This window comes from Gymnogyps californianus, unplaced genomic scaffold, assembly GCF_018139145.2.
Source record: "Gymnogyps californianus isolate 813 unplaced genomic scaffold, ASM1813914v2 HiC_scaffold_251, whole genome shotgun sequence".
In the NCBI taxonomy this organism is placed as follows: Eukaryota; Metazoa; Chordata; class Aves; order Accipitriformes; family Cathartidae; genus Gymnogyps; species Gymnogyps californianus.
The window spans coordinates 360-20,950 of record NW_026114132.1 but is presented as its reverse complement, the minus strand read 5'-3'; the positions used below and the strand labels follow the sequence as shown (position 1 = coordinate 20,950).

The following is a 20,591-nucleotide window of genomic DNA, read 5'->3' as shown; positions in this document are numbered from 1 at the left end:
TGTCCAGCCTGCTCATCCCCATGGCCAGTGACAGGCACTGCGGCCATCAGAGGGTGCAGATCTTATCTAGTTAAATAGTGCTTATGTAGACACCTCACTTTAATTTGGAGAGACATCAGTGATGTCCCAGAGGTACAGGCATGTGCTGGGGGAGATGCCAGGCAGACTTCAGACACTGCTGTCCTGGCAAAGGCATTGGATGTGCCTTGGTGACCTGGTTGGACCCACCAAGCCAGGACATGAGCACCGCTGGCTGGCCCCAGGGCTCCAGTTTCCTGCAGTAGCTGTAGCCAAGTGGGTTTCACAAGCCTCCCCTGCATTCAGACCTCCCCTCTCCAGGGGATAAATGTCTTGGGGGACTTATCAGAAACGCTTGGTGTCCCTAAGGCTGGTTGGTGTCCCTTGGGACACCATGCAGGGAGCTCTGCTGCACTGTGCTCCCAGCGTTTTAACCACGTTGTCAGTGCAGCCATGAACAAGGATGGAGGGAACGTCCCTTAAAGCTTGCTCACGTCCCCGCGGGAGCCGCAGACATGCAAGGAGGGCCTGGCAGCCCCAGGGACACCACTGCCAGCACCCAGCACAGTGGCAGTGAGCAGAGCCTGACCCCTGCTCCCTCCTCTGTACGCACGGCTGAGCAGGCTCATCCGTCCAGGCGTTTCCCTGGAAAGCACCGGCCATGGCAGCGCGTGCTCCCTTGGTGACACTGAGAGGGTTTTGCCTGGTGACACGCACGGGATGGCAAAGCTCCTCGGCAGCAGCCGGCTCCCTGGGATGAGAGCTGGAACCTGGGGTCTGGCCTGGGCACTGAGGCCATGAGCAGAGGAAGGCTGCACGGGTGGTGCACGGGCATTTTGGCCGATAGCCCTCAGCACTGCTGCAGGCAGTGTCCAGCTCAGAGTGGCTGCAGTGTCAAGGACTTTTTTTTGCCTCCTGCAGCTTGGGTTTTGCCTGTTTGTTGGTCACAGGGCTGGGGACAGCTGATGGCACTTGGGGTCCTCTGCACCTCTGCTCCTTCTGGCTTTGGCCGCCAGGTTCCCTGGGGGCTCCTTGTGTCCGCTCCTGCCTCCGCCTTGCCTGCACATCGCCACACTGCACATCGCTCCTGAGGGGACTGGTGCCACCCCTGAGCTGTCACTAATAACCACCGAACACATCAGACCATGCCGGAGCGGAGGGTCGGGACGTGCTGAACAACTACCAGCGCTGTCAGGGAGCAAATTAGGGACCTCCGCACATTCCCAGTGAGGCGAGCGCTGGCAGTCCCAGTACCTGAGTTATGGATGCTCATGACGAGGCAGCCGAGCAATTAGATCACTTCTCAGACCCATTAAGCATCACAGACTGAGACTAAACGACTTTCCATTTTCTTTGCAATCGCTCATACAAGACGTTTATTGTTTGCCTCTTGCTGCTCAGTGTGGCGATGATGCACTCGAGCACGGCCCCCCCCAGCCCCGCAGGAGCAGCGCATGATACCGGGGGGACAGGCGGTGCGCACACGGCATCTCACCGGCAATCAAGCAGGTAAGGACCTGCGCGTCGGCTATGTCAGGACGCATCCGGACGGGTGGCGATGCGGCAGGCGGGCATCGGGCAGCACCCAAGCGCTGGGTGCTGCGCGGCGGGTGCTACACCCTGCCCAGCATCCGCGCAATCCACCAGTTGCAGGGCATGATGATCCGGCAGATGACCCTCCCGCCCTGGTAACAGTAAGGGTAGGGGTAGTAGCCCAGGAGGGGCTCGCAGACCCGCCGGCAGTAGCGGTTGGCACGGCGGCACTGGGCACAGCAGTAGCCTCGCTCATCCCACAAGGGGTGGAACTCCAGCCCGTTCTCCGACTGCCAGGAAGAGCCAGCGTCAGCACAGCGAGGGGGATGCGTGGCAGAGGCACCCCGGGAACATGGCCAGGACACCCCAGGGCCATGGACAGGACACCCCAGAAGCATGGACTGGACATCCTGGGAGGGCAGCCTGGGAACCCCAGAAGCATGGGCAGAGCACCCTAGGAACATGGCCAGGGCACCTCAGGAGCATGGCCAGGGCACTCCAGAAGCATGGACAGGACATCCCAAGGAGCACAGCCAGGGCATCCCAGGAACACAACCAGGACACCCCAGGAACATGACCAGGACACCCCAGGAACACAGCCAGGATGATACCCTGGCACTGTGGCCAGGACACCCCAGGAGCACGACCAGGGCACCCTAGGAACATGGCCAGGACACCCCAGGGTGCAATTCCCTGCACTCACGTAGTCATTGACGGGCAGGTCCTCCTCGGTGAGCTGCCGTACCCGACGCTTGGGCCCTGGCTGTGCATCCTTCTCCACCTCGTGTTCGCTCCCCCCGTCCAACCAGCTCTGGTTGTCTACGAGCAGCTCAGGGTCGTCTTCTTCTGCCCCTTCAAGGTTGGCCAGCTCAGGAGCTACAGGAAGAGCCCAAACGTTGCTGTCAACAACCAGGGAGCAAGGGCACAAATGCAGCAGCAGGCATTAATGTCGCTACCAAAATTTGGTGCCAAGGTACAAGAAAAGCCCACCGGCAAACCGGCTGTACTCCATTGCCTCCTGCTCTTACCGAGCCTGGGAGAAGAGTTGTAGGAGATAATATGGCAGGAGGAGAGGGTAGAGAAGACATGGCCTGTCCCCTTCCCGTGCTTATGGGTGGTGGGTGCCCGTGGGTGGTGTTGGCATCCCCTGCATGGGGCTGTGGGTGCAGGGAAGCACGTCCTCATGGTGGGCTCTGCTGCTGTGGGGGGATTTATAGAGCCCCAGCAAAGGGACATGATTTGGGGCAGATTAGGCCCAGCTACAGCACCCATGGCTTAGACAACACCCACAGTGACATTAATTTCCTTTGCTGAAACTCATCTGCAGATGGGGTCTAACAGCGGGGACCGAGGAAGCAGAAAGGCAACAGCAGCCTCCCTCTGCATCGGGGATCTCTGATGCCCACTTGCTCCCAGGACCATCGATGGCCGTGAGCTGACTGGTACCCGTGGGGGACGAGATGTGCCTCTGTGGCTGCGGAGCGGAGGGAGTTTTCTCAGTAGGGATTTTTAAACTAGCTCATTTGGATAGAAGTGGGTTAGAGAGAGCGGGTAATTACACTGGCGGATCTCAGAGGCCGCAACCTCCGCGAGGGCTGTGTAGTGAGCAGCTGGAGGTGGCAACCCCGTTGTGTGATTTAGATGCAGATGTCTGATCATGCTCTGATATTCATGCAGTGATGAGAATTTAGGCGTCCCAGTTTCCAGCAGTGCTGGCTTCTTTGCAGGTACAAAGAGAGGGTTTTTTTTTTGCCTTGTTATGAGGAGGGTGGCCGCTCTGCAAAGTGCAGGGCAGTGGGGAGCCAGCAGAGACAAGCGCTTTGCGGAGAGAAACTTCAGCCCCGGCTACTACATTGGCCATGCTCTCTCGTGGTCATGGCCAACATTGTGTTCATGTCTGAGATGTACAACAAGGCTGTGGAAATGGGTTCCCACCACGTCGCAGCGGGGAACATGGCAGAGGGGACACGGGTGGGCGGTAGGGCTGCTCCCGGCGAGGGGGCTCATGAGCACTTTGGGGAGGAGACGGCTCCTTGTACCTGCTATCGGCGTGGGGTGGATCCAGTAGATTGTCACATTTCTGCAGATGTCAAAAATTTTGGAGCTCTTCAGGAACTCCTTGTTCTGAATGGGCTTTTCCCCAGGCACCCAGACCACGGACTGCTCGAAGTAGGTGGTCGTGATTTCTTCTCCCTGGAAGAAGAGCGAGATTTCACCCCAGCATGGTGAGACACCCTGTCCCCACCGCTGCCTGCTTCTCCTCCCCTTGGCTTACACAGAGGCACCTCTCCCCTCCCAGAGAGCGGCTGGACTTCATCTGCCTTGGCTCATGGTGTTCGCCGGGTGCACACGCAGTACCCCGCTGGTCCTCATGTAGGGAGACCCACCATGAGCCTTGTCTTTCCTGTCCGCTTTCAGCCAACACCACCCTGCTCTCTCCTCCCTCCGTTCATCATGCTTCAAGAGCCTTCTCCTGTGCAGTCCCCACCATCTGGAAAAGCCTTCTGGAGCGCCCCAGCTCATTTAAAACCCAAGATTAAAACATCTCCTCTCTGCTTTGCTCTTACTACTTAATTTCTCTCTCCTTCTGCTACAGATTTTGTGATCGAACACTTTAATTTATTCCTCACAGAAATTCTTTGCACGGCTGTATTCTGTAATTTATACCACACGTCTCTGCCGTTGCATTAGTCCATGGTGTGTTTTGGCAGGCGCTTAGGGAGGGAGATATATAAAGATTATTGGATGGGTCTGCGCTGAGCTATCTGCCAAGGCAATGTTGTGTACGTTGGTGGTGGTAGCCCGTAGAGCAAGCCGGCAAATGGCATTTTTGTCTCCAGAAGGCACCTGGAGCTGTATTTCTCTTTTATAGAGTTTTTCCTTATGGCTTTGGGAAGTCTTAGGAAAGAGCCAACACAACCTGACCCAGTCTGAGTCGTTTTCGGAGTCACTGGTGAAAGCCACGGGGTTGGGGAGGTGCTGCCTGAAGGACCTGGCAGCGCGCAGGCTCTGGGAAGAGATGACTAGAGCTTAAATCTACTTTTATCTCATTGGGTTTTACATTTCAGCTCTCTATCCGGGGCGACGTTCTGCTAAAGCCTGGGAAGTCATATCCCTTTTACGACGGTAGCTGAAAAGATCTATTAGCTTCTTACGGCATAATCAAAGAATCGGTGTCTGGGAATTTGGGTCATGATTCAGGGAAATGTTTCTGCCCACATTTCGTTTCAAACATGTGTCCTGCTGGAGTTTTATCTGCAACGGCTTCCTTGGGGGCAATTCAATCTGCTAACGTCCTTCGTCTTGCAAATGGGGAGGCGGGGGGGCTGTGCCGCAGGGCTCGGGGATGGGGATGGGGACAGGGGACAACTGCTTTCAAGGCATTGAGCCATCACCCCAGGTTACGCTGTCAGAGAGGGGTTAAAATATGGAGTCAAACACTTTTTTTCCCCACAGCATGCAAAGCGTGAGACTCCTTGCAGCAGGATGTGGCAGGCAAAAGTTAAATGAGTGTAAGAAGCAATCAGGCACTTCAATGGGAGGAAGGTCCACGCAGGACAGGGAGGTGGCCCCAGCCCGGCGCTTCCCACCTCCCCAGGCTGTACGCCAAGTGCTTTCTCAAATCGCATTTCTTAAACGCGGCTGCTCTTTTAAATTCATTACTTCTGCCTCATTCTGCTTGAGAACATGAGGCTTAATTCTTGGAGAAAACAATTTGATTGACTTTTTGGTGCCTGCTAATCCTGAGCTGCCTTGCGACCTTTTGACTACAACAGGATTATTGTTCTTGATCTCCGGTATTGTGCCGAGAGGTTTTTGTCTGTCAGCTGTCTAATCCCGTCTCTTTCCACTTGTTGTTTTTAGAAGCAATCCTCTGAAATAAGATCATTTCATGAAGCGATCACAACTCATTATTTCTTTATTGCAGCATCTCTGGGAAGGCTGGAGCAGATGGGAGGGCGGTGGGGACAGCGGCCACGCTCCCAACGCCAGGGAGAGGAGTGGGTTTCACCGGGGGCAAAGGGGTGTCCTGTTTTATTCACCTACCTCAAGCTCGGGGATCTTGGCCTCTGTCGTCTCAGGTAGGACTTTAGTCTGAGTTTTGATGAAACATTTTTGAAGTCCCACAAAGAAGATGCCAGTTATTCCCTACAGCATCAAAACAAACACCAAAAAAGCAGTCAGGCCAAAGCAGGAGATAAATAATGCCGTCGTACACAGGGTACAGCTGGATGAGGGTTTAGTCGTATTTTTCCTGTTGATGTTTTTGTGCAAACTCTGTTCAGCAGCGGTGCTAAGATGTACTAACAGGTTCTCCTAAGGGATATTGCATTTTATGGTTTGGGAGAATTGGGCTTTTTACAAATATTTTAAGGCAGATAGTCATAAAATTTTACTTTGTTCCTCTTCTCCTTATAACTATCACGAGCTCTAGTTATCATAAATAAAAATATGCAGAATAGCATCTGACCGTTATGGTTATATGAACATTCAGCCCCTGGTTCCTGCTAGGCTATTAGCTGAAAATTTTGCCATATGTCACTGCACAGGGTATTTCCCTACAAATTTTAATTAGGTTTCAGAGAGAGCCTACAACATTGTCATGAGGTTTTAATGCTCTCCAGACAGACAAATGTACCGGGCTCGGATAGATTTATGATGATTGTGTTCCTTTGCAAGGGTAAATCCAATAAGTAGGTCTTGCTTTTAAGATGTATTTCGTTGGAACTGAACCACGCCACTATTAAATACCGGTGGAAGCTTATGTAGATACACATCTCCTTTCCTTTGAGAGCATCCCCGGAGAGTCTGCATCTGGGCATTGCTCTCCCTGATGCAGAAGCAAATTGTCCTGGGGCTTGCTCCAGCGACCCCGCAGTGTCCCAAGGGATCCCGCCGGTCCTGCTGCAAGACCGCAGGCATGGTCCCGGGGACAAACCCTGCCACACTCACGTTTTTGAAGTCATGGATCTCCAGGATTTCCTCGCTGCCGTTCCCGCTCCTGAAGGTCTCTGTCCTGGCCAGCGGGTCGATCTCCATCACAATCTTCTTCTTCTCGCCACGGCTGAAGAACGTGTGTTCCATGTCGTAAACCTGTGAGGGCCAAAACCGCACAGGGGTCGGCTCAGCCCCCACCTGATTTCACACGGCGGCCGGTGGGCGAGCAGGCTGGTGCTGGGTGCATGACCACTGATGCTGGGTACCCTGCCATAGGGCCAGCTGCTCCCCCGTGCCCCGGCTCTGAGCCACGACGATCATCTGGATAGCACAAGGAGAGGCAGCTCCCAGGCACCAGGGCTGGGAAGAAGGGCAGGATGGAGCCAGGCTGCGGTGCACATGTGTGTCAAGCCTGGGAGAAGACGCTCATCCCGCACTTGCACTAGGAGCTTTGCCACGGTTCAGCCTTTGCCAGTGCTTTCTGTGGCATGAGCCTGTTTACATCCCAGGCTGGACTGAAGTCCTGAGCCCAAGGGACCTTGCTTTCCCTTCTCCCTGCCTTGCTTGCTCCATCATTGCATCCCTGGCTTGCTCGCTCGCTCCATTACTGTGTCCCCATCTTTCTTGCTCCATCACCGCCTTCCCAGCTTGCTTGCTCCGTCACTGTGTCCCCAGCTTGCTTGCTCCATCATGTCATCCCCGGCTTGCTTGCTCCATCTCTGTGTCCCAGCTTGCTTGCTCCATCATGTCATCCCCGGCTTGCTTGCTCCATCTCTGTGCCTTCTGTTTTTCCTGGAAAGGCAGAGGTAAAAGCCTCTCTCTGCCTGGAGGAGATCAGGGATTGCCTGTGGATTAAAGACCTCCTCGAGGGCTGCTGAAGAGCTTCGGGGCGTAGCAGCCGACTTCCCGGCAGCACTCATCCCTGCGGGGAGCCGGGGGGAGCAGCGCCGGGGGGAGCAGCCCTCTCCTCGCAGGTGCTTGCCGCACTCAGCCAGCCCAGCAGCCCTCCAGTCTCTGCGGATGCCTGACCCTTAAAGGATGAATAGTGGCAGATGCTATTTGAAGCACAAAAATGATTCTTCTCGTGCGGCGAGAGCTGGCGAGCCTTGGGGAGTCTCGTTTCCCAAATAAAACGGTGTCATGCAAAAGCAAAGGGCTTGTATAAAACCCCTCAAGTCCACAAAGCAGAGGGGAGTGATGGAGGCACAGGGATGGGAAAGACCTGTTTGTCCCCCGGCACGGCCGTGGAGTCGGGGAAGGAGCACCCTGGCCCCGCAGCAATGCTCAGGTGAGGGGCAGGGGCTCTGCCTGCAGTCCCAACCGAAACCCCCTTTCACGGTCGCTGGTTCTTGCACATCCCTCCCCATGAGGGTGTTCAAAGCCTCTTAGCAATGTTTTCAGCATCAGCATCCCCTGTTTTGCAACCGTGGGAGGAAGCCTGGGTACAGAACCAGCCGTGCAGGCGGTAACTGCCGGGTACCTTTACCCCTGCTTAAAAGTCAGAAGAGTGATGTGCACCTTGGCAGCCATGAGCATCTCCTGTTAGTCAGCAGGAGGCTTTTATAAAGATATATAGCTGTCAATGGATTTTATGGTATGGTAAAAATAGTCTGAAGCCTAAAATGGCTGGAAGGCCGCCGGTTTTGACTGACAAAATGCACATGGTGCCACAAATCATTTCTAGGAGGGTAGGATCCCAGGTGGCACCTTACCTTCGAGTGCCTCTCCATTTACAAAGAATTACTTTTGCCAGTGCAGTGGCCAGCTAACCCATTTGGGCTTTGCCGGCTCTGTGCTGCTGAGAGAGCTGTGAGATGTTTTATAGGGCTAAAAATGACACTTGCTCACGAATCGTTGAAATATGTCCCCCTGCGAGGCCGTGATGAGCCCCTTGTTAGCTGACTCATCGCCTTCGCTCGCCGGCTGTGCCAGCCGGCGTGGATGCTGCTGTGCAGAGGGCAGCGCCGTGCCCAAGGCCTCCCCTCGGAGGAACAAGTCTTCTTTAAAGATTTTTTCCACTCTTCGGTTGCATGAAGGGAGCTCAAAGGGTTTTTTGTTCTTTAGTTTAATTCCCCTTGGTTTACATTTTTGAGCATTAGGAACTTCCAGCCTCCCCCGTCCTGCTTTTTCCGGAGGACTCCCGGGCCAGCTGGAGAAGCCGCTGCCCCGCGGCTGCAGAGGACGCGGCAATGCCGGACGCTGGGAGCATCAGCGTGCAGCTCCACCGCAGGAACATCTTTGCTTTCCTGTGACCTCGTGCTTCACTTGCCCACCTGTCAGGCATTGTGAAGGGCTTTCAGAAATACCGACGGACTCCATCCTCCACCAGAGCCCACTGGTGAGGATGCTGAGGGCCGGTGCCCTGGATAACCTTTCTGAGGCTGTGGCAATGGCTCTGCGCCGCCGGCTCGGAGAAAACCTCCCCTCCAGGGGTTAACAGCCTCTTCCCCCCACGGCTGGCACGCACCCTGTTTTTCGAGGAACAGTAGAGACTTTATAACCGTCTTGGCAGGAGCCTGGAGGCACATATGGCTTTTATTGCTTTTTCTTTTATTTTGGGGGGTATTTATTTCTATTTGCTGATAAGAAGACAAAGTTTCTGGCGAGCAGGGTGCTTCCTCTGCCCGGTGGGAGGGCAGCCCGGCCAGGCTGGCCCGCTCCGGTGTGGGGCAGGGAGAGAGAGGAGATGCCACCGTGGGAAAGAGGCCACCTTGGCTGCGCACGGGAATTTTGGAGATGTTCTTGAGAGTCGGCAAAACCTGCTGGCACCAGGGTGCAAAGCAGAGCCTCCTGGATGAGCATGGAAACTCAAAGGGGAGGAGGATGAGGAGCACCGGGCAGGCTGTTGGCTTCAAGGTCAAGCAATTTGCTCGGGGTATGGGATAAAAAAAAGGGTTTTGGCAGAATTGCCAAGACGCTGGGCAGCAGTGGGCAGAGATGTATGGGAGATGCGCAGCCCCGCGGCCGCCCCCGGCCCACTCGGCACTTACAGCAGCGTCCGTCTGGGGAGCTGGGAATAAACGAGCCCAATCCAGTTAGCAGGAGCTCCTCCAAAAGCTAATCTGTCTCACCGTCCTCTCACATTGCAGACACATTAAAGTAAGAAATATAATCCATGACAATCAATCACCACTGCGTCCTGGCTTTCTCTCCTCTTTATGCGGTGGCATAATGACTTTTCCACCAGTTTCTGGCAAGATAATTGAAATGAAATGGAAAATATTTTCTTACTTGTCATAAAATTTGCTGCCGGTGAAATAAGACTAACTTTAACTCTTCGTGGCATAGCTCCCATCCCCTGTAATTGTCAGTTAGGGAAAGAATGCGGTGACAGAGAAAAAAAACCAGCCTGTATAAAGTAAAAGCTAGTTATTAATAATACAAAGATTTTTAAAAGTCCCATGAATACTTGTGGTCTAAGAAAATGCATTTTGTAAAGTCGCTTGAGTTTCGGGGTGTAGTTAAAAGTTTCAGTGAGTCGGGGGGGACAGCTCTGTCTGGGGAAGCGGCACTCTGAAATGCCTGATCAGAGAGTTTTTACTTACTTTTCTGGGTGTTGGGCTCCAGAGATATTTGACACCAAAAAATATCAGAATAAGAGAAATGAACAGCACGCTGAAGAGCAGTCCGCAGATCCGGTATCTGGTGCAGGTCTTCTTTCGCCTCTTGGATGCTTCTGCCTGATTAATGACAAAACAGTGATAGCCAGAGGTCTGCTGCTGATTCAAGGAGGGACGAGTACACATGCATATCAGACATTTATCATGCTGACAAGCTGCACGGTGGCAAAGCAAGCCATGAACTTACGTCCAGAAAGCGACAGTCCTCCGGGCTCTCCCGAGCCGTCCCTCCCATGGTCTCCTCCGTGTGCGAGGACGCGAGCCCACTCCGAGGTGGAGTTACGGAGGCTTTGGGCTGCACATGCGGCAGGGAAGGCTGGGTCACCGCCGCCCCCACGACGGCGGCAGCCAGCTTTCCCCCGCAGCCTGCTGGGCCCCGGGTGCTCCCGCAGCGCTTGCTGTTTGCAGGGTGCAAGCAATTCCCACGCCTTTGGAGACGAGCCCGCACGAAGCTCCGCTGCGCGGTGTCCGTCGGCCACGTCCAGGGTCCCAGTTTTTCATTTAATCTCTGCTCCTGCCCTCTGCTTCTGCCCATGCACTGGTGGCTGGAGATGTCCAGGCTGTGCAAGGGCTCGCGGCCCCCCCGGAGCTCTGGGAATGTGGGCACTGCTGCTCTCGGGGGGCTGCTCGCCTGTGCTCATGTCTGCAGGGGGGCTTCTGCAGCGGGGGCAGCCTGGGAGCTGCCGGCGGGGTGCCTGCGTGGCAGGGGGACATGGGCACGGGAGGGGGGGCAGCTGTGTGCATGGGCATGGGTGCGCATGTGTGGGCACGGGTGTGCAGACACATGTGCCTGTGTGTGCATGCATGCGTGCGTGTGCATCTGCATGGGCATGGGTGTGCATGTGCATACGTGTGCACGCACATTTGCATGTGTGTGTGTGCATGTGTGTGCATGCACATGCACGTGTGCGTGCATGGGTGTGCACGCACACATGCATGGGTGTGCATGCACGTGTGCGTGTGCAGGCACTTGCTGCCAGCCCTCAGCAATGCGCTGTGAAGCCTGAGCTCTCCCCATGGAGGGCTCTGGCATCCCGCGCCCGCTTTGCGCAGAGCCTTACCCCAAAGTTGGCCTAGCCAGGAATTTCCTGACTAATTTTTTTTCTACATTCAAAAATTTCCATTTGTTGAAATCGTACTGTTTCTTCATGGAAATGAACCCATCTTAAGAAAGCCTTTCAGAAATCCAGTGTGAAGTTTCTAGTCTGAACAGGATGAGGCTCCCTGGTGTAGAGGAGCTGGCATGTACTCTTTTTTCAAGCTGTTTACTCTCATAAAAACCCAGAGTGCATCATGCACTAATTAAAATAGCACTGAAAAAAAGAAAATCCACGTCGAATTTTGCTTAGGGTGAGAAATGGAGAAAGAAATTGCTTTTAGCGGGTCCGGCGCTGGCTTTGCGAGCATGTCGAGGCATTGCTGCCTGCAACCTTGGGGGTAAATCCAAGCAGCACAGAAGCAGAGTTGCTGAATAGCTTGGGGAAAGCGTTGTGCATGTATGTGTGCTGGGGGTGCGTGTGCCCTGGTGTGTATTGGCTATCTGCAAAGGGGTTTGGGCTCCCTGGCCCCGGGCCGGCAGGAGCTCCTCACCCCACAGCCCAGCGGCAGCTCTGGGGCCAGCTCCCCTTCCCTTGGCTCAGTAGCCATCACCCGGGGATGTAAAACACTGAGGGTTTTTAATATCTGAGAGGCCAATAACAGAAGGGAATTATATTGACAAGTGAAAGACAGCAGGTTATTTGGAGGAGAAAAATCACTTTTTAATGGAAAGCAATCATAGGCAGCCTTTGAAAACATCTGAAAGATTTTGGAAATCTAAATGCAGCAAAATCTGTGCAGACACCAGGTTTGTCTTTCTTCACTTTTCTCCAGAAAGTTTCACCTCCGAAGCTTTTGTTATTCACTGGAAACTGAAGTATCTGAAAACATTTTCTTTTCCTGTCAAAATTACAGTTTCAGAGGAAAACTTTGGAGCAGCTCTACTGAAAGATGGTTATGATTACAGGAAAGAATTACAGCAGTGCCGTTAAGCAGACATAATTGATCAGCATAGCAGCGATCTTCACAATATTCCCCACTCAAGGCACAGGAAACACTGCAAATACCACTCGTAAACCAAATTAGGCATTATTATTTTATTACTGTTGTAAGGTAAATGTCAAGCTTTTTAATGGCAATCACTGTAACTCCGGCAGGAGTCAGGCATCTGAATTAGCTGGAAGAGGTGAGAACCTCCCAGGGCTGGGAGTTAATAAAACTCAATAAATATCATCGGTCCCTTCCAGCGCTTGGCGAGTGCCGGGGATGGAGCGGCTGGGGTGAGCGGCGGGGGGTGCGGGGGGGTCCCACCGCTGGGCTGGAGACCTCGTTTTGCTGCAGCCTGCAAAATTGGGCACTGCTGGCCTGGAGGGATGGGGAGCAATGGGATTGAGCACGCACAATGCATGCATACACATGTATGCACACACACATGCACACACACACATGCACACACATGAGTGCAACATGCAGCCCCGGAGCCAGCTCAGCCCTGTGTGCCCCGGCTCCTGTGCAGGGCAGGGAGCAGGATGAGATCCCTCCACACCGCCGCTCTCCAAAGAGAGTGTTATAAATATCCAGCCTTGAACCGAGGGGTTTGACGGCAGCAAAACGCTGTGCAACCCAAATTGTCCTTCCCCTCGGCAGCTGTGGGCTGTGCGAGAGCTGCTGGATCCCGACATAGAGATGGATACTTGGGATGCAGAGAGGGACAGAAACTGCGGGATGATGCTGGACAGGAATGGTTTTTTTTCCCCCCATTCCCTAATGCTCTGGCTCAGCATCCAGGGTTTCAGAGAAAGAAAAAAAATGGATTTTCCATGAAAAGACAACAATTTTTGGGGAAAAAAACCTCAATCTCTTTAAGATGACAATCAGGTTCTCTGTATAAAAAGCAGTTCCGAATGGAAATCTCCCATCAGTGCCAATGTAGAGGGAACAATCACTAATTTTCCTTGAAGCTAATGAGCGCAAGTGTATATGACAGGGAAGAATTTAATCTGATGTGAACTGAGGAAGAGAAGCAATACTGATATTAATGTGTGACTAATTGATACCCAGAAGAACATTTGAAATGATTAAAAGGCATTTGATTTTTATACAGGACAATAAGAGGCTCATTGGCTATGAGTGGTGCATCCTTTCGGTTTTCTACTTCTTGCTCCAATTTGCCCAGAAAAATCTATCATATCTGCAGCGTAGCTTGACTGCCGCATAAAATCTCTGTGCCTGGAAATGTTATACCAAGAAATTCCTCCTGGACAGCACGAAGGTTCATACATGGTGTGAGCAGGGGCGAGAAGCCTGGCAGAAATAAAATAGGTCCCCAAACCACTAAAAAGCAGCTCCCCAAAGCAGTGGGGCTTGGGCAGCAACCTCCAGCTGAAAACCCATCGTGATTAATATGGTGCTCTTTGTTATAATGAAAAACCCATTAAGGTCAGTGGCAGCATCTCTGAGCAGCACTAAATTGGAACGATGGAGACAGTAAAGTTAAAAATGAGCCATAATATTAATGTGGATAGTGAATTAATTGGGCAATTCCATAGGTAGTAAGTAAATCATATCGTTTACCGCAGAACACAGCTCCTCACAGCTCTCGCTGCAGGGTGGTATGGTGGCAGCGGTGGCACCCACTCCTGGACAGAGCCAGGGGAGCGACACAGAGCTGCAGCACCTGGGGGGACCCTGCTGTGTCTGCCCCCGCCAGCCTTTGCCCCTTCTCCTTGGGTGTCACTGGGGGGTCTTAGTAGGGGAAATGCCTCTCACTTTGCTCTTTTAGGTGCTCTAGCCCCAAAATATATCCAGAGCTCTGGCTTACAGCTTGTCTGGGGTGCTGCATCCACGGTCCAAGGTGTTTGTCCCCTGGTCCTGCAGCTGTAGTCCAAGATGTCCGTCCCTTGGTCCTGCAGTCATGGTCCAAGGTGTCTGTCCTTGGTCTCAGCCATGGTCCAAGGTGTCTGTCCCCTGGTGCTGCAGCTGCAGTCCAACATATCTGTTCCCTGGTCCTGCAGCTGTGGTCCAAGGTGTCTGTCCCCTGGTCCTGCAGCCGTGGCCCAAGGTGTCTCTCCCCCTTTGCTGTTGCACTCATGAAGCTTTGAGCAGGCTGCTGGTAGATTTATGGAACGGCTGTTCCCCTGGTTTGGGTGGATCTCTCGGGAAAGGCTTCCTCGCCTTCAGGAGACATGTGCAGTACCATCATGCAGCCCTTAGCCATCTCCTGCTGCTTTTGTGTCTTGGACTGGGACCCGCTGTGGGGGCGGAGGGCAGTGATTTATACTAGGGTCAAGCATTTGCACGCATGTCAGTCGGGCTGCTGGCTCCCTCCCCACTTCCAACATCCTGGACAGCAAACAGAGAAAGGGAAAAATCACATATAAAAGGAAATTGCTCCTTAGCCAGTGCCTGATTACACAGAACCGTCTCTGCTTCAAACCAACCCATTCTGTGTAATATTTGCCAGATGAGAGGACGCATACCTCCTCTTATCAACTAGCCACATATGGCCTCAGCTGAAGGGATGTTTCAGTAATTGGCCTATTCATCATTCATTGTTTATCTTAAGTTCACATTGTCGTAGGGAAGTCCAGAGACATCCTTGATTTAAGTTAAGAAACTTAATCATTATGATAAAACTGCTCAGGGAGTTGGACTTCATGTTGGAGGTGCATGCAGCCATGTGGCGCACTGGCAGCCTGTAGCCATAGCAGATGATTCAAAGCTGACAAAGCTTTTGGAGAGAATAGAAAAAGATGAATTCATGGTGGCCATTCTGATGGAGCCGCTCAGAAAGTTATTACTGAAGACACACACTTCTCCTTGCTCACAGCCCATGAAAAATCCTGCTCCTCCAAGCTCAGGGGGTTGTCTACCTCATTGCTGCTGTTGTGACTCCCTCGTCAACAGAAGTTATTAACAGCACCGGAGAATTTTATCCAAATGCAGGTTTCATCTTGATAAATAAGAATTTCATGCCTCTGTTCTACTAGATGACTACACGGTTTTATTTCAAACACTTAACTTCTTCAGAAATGCTTCCCCGTGCACCAGGCTTAGCTCATCTATAGAATATGTGCTGAGCAGTTTTTATTTTCACCAGCCTTCAAATATCTGTAATGCAAAGACCAAACCCATAATCCTGCACTATCATAAGTCACTTCTCCCAATAAAGAGCTACTTCCTACTGGGAGTGCTAAAATGTAATTGGAAGCTACGTGTGTATTGGTGTCACACCGAAAAGCATTTTATTAAAAATAGTTTAAGGGTTGTTAAGATCTGAAGGAATAGTCTACAGCTCCTCTTGGATGTGCGAGAAAGGAAACCAAAAAGAGGACAACTTGCGGAGCGAGGGGTCGGTCTCTCCCTCTGCCCTGCAGTAATCGCCTCCCCAGCGCCCATCGCCCAAAGCCGTCGTACAGGGGCTGTTATTGGGTTCCGTGTTCACGGCAGCAGAGGGATGCTCGGGGCGATGCAGGCGCTCCGCTGGCAGCAGTTAATTGCCAGCCTGCTTAGTTAGAAGTGGGTAATTTTGTGATGACTGTGTCTGAGGTGCGGGGGGAAGGAGGGGGACGAGGCCAGCCTGGTTTCTCGAGGAAGTGCAGATGTCATGCTGCAGGCGTGTGGATCCGTTGCAGGACGGACGGATGCTCTGGGTTTCTCCAGCAGCAGCAATAAGGCCATCAGCGCGGGGAGAGGCACCAGGTTCCCCTTCGAGGGACTGCAGGGTCCGTATCTCACCTCGGTCGTGAACTCGACAGTGGGAAACCCACAGGGAGAAGAAAATTTTTGGTAAAAATGGCTGCATCGTGCTGGGATTGTGTGAAGAGAATAACCAGGGTATTACCACTGCTTAGTAAACCTAAAATATTTAATATTAACATATTGAACATTTCCTGCTGAATCAGTTCAGTTCAGTATCACACAGGCTCCTGTGTTATTTTACTCTGTCACCTGATACACGTATTAATGCTGTTTACTTACTAAAGCAAGTAAAGACAAAGTTGAGATTACTCCTGAATGCTATTAATCAAGAAGGAATCCATTAAACTGAAAAATTTCAACACAGTTAATTTTTCTTTGATTGTCATTAAATCTCCCATTGATGGCCTTTGCAATTAATTGCGCTGTGATGCTGCAAGCATCATTTTCCCTCGTCCTCTGAGACCACACACAGCCGCAGCGTCCCAGCGATGGGAGGATGAATGCCCTGGTCTCCTGGGTGCGCTGAGGTTTCTGAGGAGATCCTGAGGCTCAGGAGATGGGGGTTTGCCTGGTCCTTTCTCAATGATGTCTCCATGCAGCCTTACCTGCTTCCCCTGCGTCTCGAGCTCAGCTGCTGCCTCTTTTTCAGCTCTCATACGTACAGTCAAGCTGTTCACGGCTCCAGGGTCCTTTTGGAAAAAAAGCAGCTATTTGAAAAATCAATAAAATAAATACAATGAACCAAACTCAGCATGATTGCCCATCTCTGCCCCGAATAGAAGGAAGCAGTGGAAGGCTCTGCAACTCTATGAATTTTGGGGTTCAGCAGCTGGTGCTGCTGCGGGCTGGCTCCCCTCTGGATGCTCACCGGCAGCTGGGAGGGCCCTGAGGGTGCCCAGTTTGGGGGGGCCCTCCAGCCAGCTACGCTTCCACCTGGGGCACCAGGTGCTCCCCCTGAGCAAGGGTGGTTGGAGCCCATGCTGCTCAGCTGCCCCTGCCTGGGAGGGTATATAGGGGATGGGATGGCTGTAGGGGAGCTTGGGCTGTGCTGCTGCTGGCCCTTGGCTGGTAGAGGAGGGCTGCAGGGCTCTAAGCAGCTCCAGAAGCATGGGACGCTGAGGACCAACAAGGGGAAATTGGGACAAATATAGACAGAAAAGGTAGGAAACAGAGCAGGGAGGAGGCTCTGGTGTGTGCAGGTGAGGTGGGAGCTGTGGGGTCGTGGCAGCGCTGTGTGCATTAACCAGCCCTGTTCCTGTAGGGGAATGGCACCTGCGCCAGGCTGGGCTGTGTGCCTGCGCTGCGATGGTGGTAGGGGATCTCCTCCTCCTCCTCCTCCTCTGCAGCTTCCTCTCCGCCTCAGCCATGTGTGATCGCAGATGGGCTGCAAAGGGGGCATGGAGGGGAGATGATAAGCATATTGGTGATGATGTACCGTGGCATGCACTGCTTGCCTGCCCACGAGAGCGGGCTGGCTGCTGGGGGCCATAGGCACAGTGCTCCTGCCGTGCTGCCGGGCTTCCTCCTGCCTGGGTGCTGTGTGTGAGCAGCTTTTGGAGGCAGCCATGTCCTGAGGCTGCTGCCTGATTGGTGGCAAGCCAGAGGGTTCCTGGTGCTCTAGGGCTGTGTCTGGTGGTACTGGGAGATGCCGTGGGTTATCCCAGGAGCTGATGTCCCACTGTGACTGGGGGCTCTGCTGAAACCCAGGTGACTCAGCTATTGCTCTCTTGGGAGGTGCCTGAGTCCCAGTCCACTGACCCCTGGATGGGGCTCTCCTAATGCCCATCCTGGGGTTTGTGGGAGGGCTGGCTCGCACCCTGTGTGGTGCCGAGCCACTGGTGCTGTGGCTGGCCCCATTCTGTGCCCTACAAGCTTGCTGCCTCCTTCCCCTGCAGCTGGGCTGGCTGCAGCTGAGCTCTTTCCTTGACTCTGAGTCGTTGCCTTTGGGATGATGACTGCACATTTCTGCTGTGTGGCATGTCTGCCCTCGCCTTCCACCTGACGTACCCACAAGGGGCTGCTGCAGTGGGGCTCAGCTCGCTGCCGCAGCAGGGCTGTGCCCCCCAAAGCCCATCTGCAGCAGGCTGAGCCCAGACCCATGTGGCTTCGGAGCAGTCTGGGCATGTAGAAAGCATCTGCATTGCCTCCTCTCAGGTGATACCTCCCTTTCTCCTCTCTCCTTCCCTCCTACTGAGGCTGTTATTTTTTTCCTAACATTAAGGCTTGAAGCTCCATCTCACCCTCTCTCTCCTATTGCTCTGCTCTCCCCTTGCTATACCTGGCAGGGATTTTCTTTCCTCCCTCCCTTCCAAGGTGCTTCCTTTCTGTTGGATTTTTCTCTTCTCCTTTGCTTTGTTCCTGCTGCCCCCTCCTTGCTCTTTCCCTCTCCGTGCCACCTGCCACAATCTTCTCCCACTGCTCCCCCAGCGTCTCCCCCGCTCCCCGGCTGTCTCGGCTCTGTGGCAGGAGGGGGCTGCAGCCCTTGGGAAGGGAGATGCACCCCAGTGGTGCAGCCCCTGCCCCAAGCTGGGCTGCCTGGCCTTGGAGTCTGCACCTCAGGTCTGTCCCTGGTGAGGTCTTGGCTGGCAACTGGAAATTCCCAGGAGAACCTGCTTAACTTTGCGTCAGCTATGGTGATTGGTTTCTGCCTTTTTACATTTTTTTGTCCTGTGAGAAACTGCTTGCTAAAGAAAGCACATTTTTCTTGCTTACTGGGAGTTCCTGTTTGTCATTTTTATAAATCAGTGTTTATTGGCCTAATTATTGTAAATGCAAAGCCCAATAAAGGTGACTGTGATTGCAATATCTGATAATGAATTTTATAACAAACCTGCTGAGCCTGAAAGCTGCCAGCAGGAAAGACATTATGTCAGGTTAATGACAGAGAGGAGAAATCTTCCCCACTAAGCTTTTTTGCAAAGCAGGAATGGTCTCTGGTGGAGGCTGCTGGGGGTCCTGCTGGGCTGGAGCACCTCAGGCTGGTGGGGTCTGGCCCTCCAGTGCTGCACCCCAAAGCTTTTGGGGCTCCTTCACTGCTTCCCCAGCCTTGGCCTGATGAGGGGATGCTTTGGGCATGCAGGGTGGAGGGCTGCGAGGAGGCTTGGCTCCTGCCAGACTCAGGCCCCGCTCTGGGTGTGCAGACATCAGGCAGCAGCACCCAGAGGTGCTTGTGCCTCTGTTCCCGCTGCCCCCATCTGACTTAATCCCACCATGCAAATGCTGAACGTGAGGCACAGGGAAAGCAGCTTAAATAGCACCTAAAGCTAGCTCAACTCCAACTGCTGTAAATAGATTAATTTAAAAAAAAAATCAATTGAGCTCTGCAGGGTAGGTTTTCCAACAGAGATGCTGGCGCCTGCTCTAACCTCATGCCCTTACATGTGCCCTGGGGGGGGCAGAATCCCCTCCCTGCCTCCAGCTCAGCCTGCTCGGTGGGGGGGAAGCAGCTCCCCTGCCCATACTCAGCCGTGCCTGGGGCTGCCCCTCCATCACCCTCACCTACTGCCCACGGTGTCTGCTGAGATGGTGCAGGTGAGGAGTCATTTTGCTGGGGAAAGCGATGCTGCTCCTGCAAGGCCCTGGTGTGGTGAGGGTGTGGGGGATTTATGGGCTCCTTGTGGGGTGTCTAGACAGCCTGGTGCAATGCTGTTATCACATGCAATTGCAGGAGCCATGGACCTGTCTGATGCTTGAGCGAGGGTGGGGGACCTGGGGCTCGTGGTGGTGCGTGATGCCTGCCCTCGGCTCCAAACGCTGCCTGACCATGGTGGCCCCAGGCTCTTGCTTGTGGCCCGCAAGCTCCATGCTTGTGATAGTCCCAGGCAGAGTCAGCGGCAGCTGCCTGTGCGTCTGCTCCCTGGGCATGGCTCTTTCCCAGAGTTTGGACCTGGATCTGCATTTCAAAGCTACAAGTGTTGGGCTCTGGGCTTTCAGTAAATGCGTGGCAGCTGTCAGCTCTGCTGAGCCCAGGTCTGAGCTGCTTTGGGTCTGTCTGATCTGAGAGCCAGCTCTGTCCCGCTGCAGGAACTTGGGTGACTTTCTAGACATGGATCAGACCCAGAGCGTGGCTTCATGCCGCTTCGAAACCTGGGCATGGAGGGTTTGATTTAGTTCACTCACGAGCAGCAGGAATTGAGTACAAAAGGGAAAGAATAAAGACTAGAAGAGAACATGTTTTCTCTTAAATAATGCAGAGAAACACGGGGGAGGAGGATGTACAAATGTGATTTAGTCCTTTGCCCCTATGTTATTTGTTGCCGGTCGCCAGCGTACCCCAGCTGTGTCTCGGGGGGCCAAGGGAATTGCTTGCCCTCTGTAATGTGCGGATGCCCACGCTGAGCCTTCTCTCCCAAACAGCCAGCAAGGGGCTGGAGCTGCTTTTTTTTTTTGTACCTTTAATATTTGGTTGGCAGCTGCTGTGTTTGACGCTACTCAATGTGAGAGCAAATTGGATTAACTGAAACATTTACTGGGATAAGCAGGGAAAAAAAGTGTGCGGGGGGGTTGTTTGCAGAAACTGGTGTCTGCAGAGGGTGGCTGAGCCTTTGAGGGGCTTCTGGTGCACAGGGCAGGACAAGCCCAGACCCTGGCCTTGCTCTGAGGCTGGGGCAGAAAGGGGGAGTCAGGGGGTCTGAAAACCCATCACCAGGTGCCCTCGCAGCCCTTCCCCGGCAGGATCTCCCTGGTGGCAGTGTGACCCAGTGATTTATTGGTGTTAGCCGCCACGCATGTGAGAACGCTTGT

General features: G+C 53.4%; 1 protein-coding gene across 1 annotated transcript; it reads right to left on the bottom strand.

The window, feature by feature from the left end:
- Positions 1-1,384: 1,384 nt before the first annotated feature.
- On the bottom strand, positions 1,385-10,359 carry TNMD (tenomodulin). Its single transcript, XM_050913951.1, has 7 exons — positions 10,297-10,359; positions 10,035-10,169; positions 6,505-6,645; positions 5,599-5,700; positions 3,591-3,744; positions 2,255-2,427; positions 1,385-1,841 (listed from the first exon to the last, which is right to left on the bottom strand). Exons 1-7 carry the CDS (start codon positions 10,342-10,344, stop codon positions 1,632-1,634), a joined length of 963 nt encoding a protein of 320 aa, XP_050769908.1. The 5' UTR covers positions 10,345-10,359; the 3' UTR covers positions 1,385-1,631.
- Between the last annotated feature and the right edge of the window lie 10,232 nt (positions 10,360-20,591).

Bases quoted from the DNA above. Each gene is read 5' to 3' on its own strand.
- TNMD (XM_050913951.1), bottom strand. From the start codon at position 10,344: ATGGGAGGGACGGCTCGGGAGAGCCCGGAGGACTGTCGCTTTCTGGAC. The intron at 6,646-10,034 runs GTAAGTAAAAAC...TGGCCCTCACAG, and splicing joins GGAGCCCAACACCCAGAAAA to GTTTACGACATGGAACACAC. The intron at 1,842-2,254 runs GTGAGTGCAGGG...TCTTCCTGGCAG, and splicing joins ACCTGCCCGTCAATGACTAC to TCGGAGAACGGGCTGGAGTT.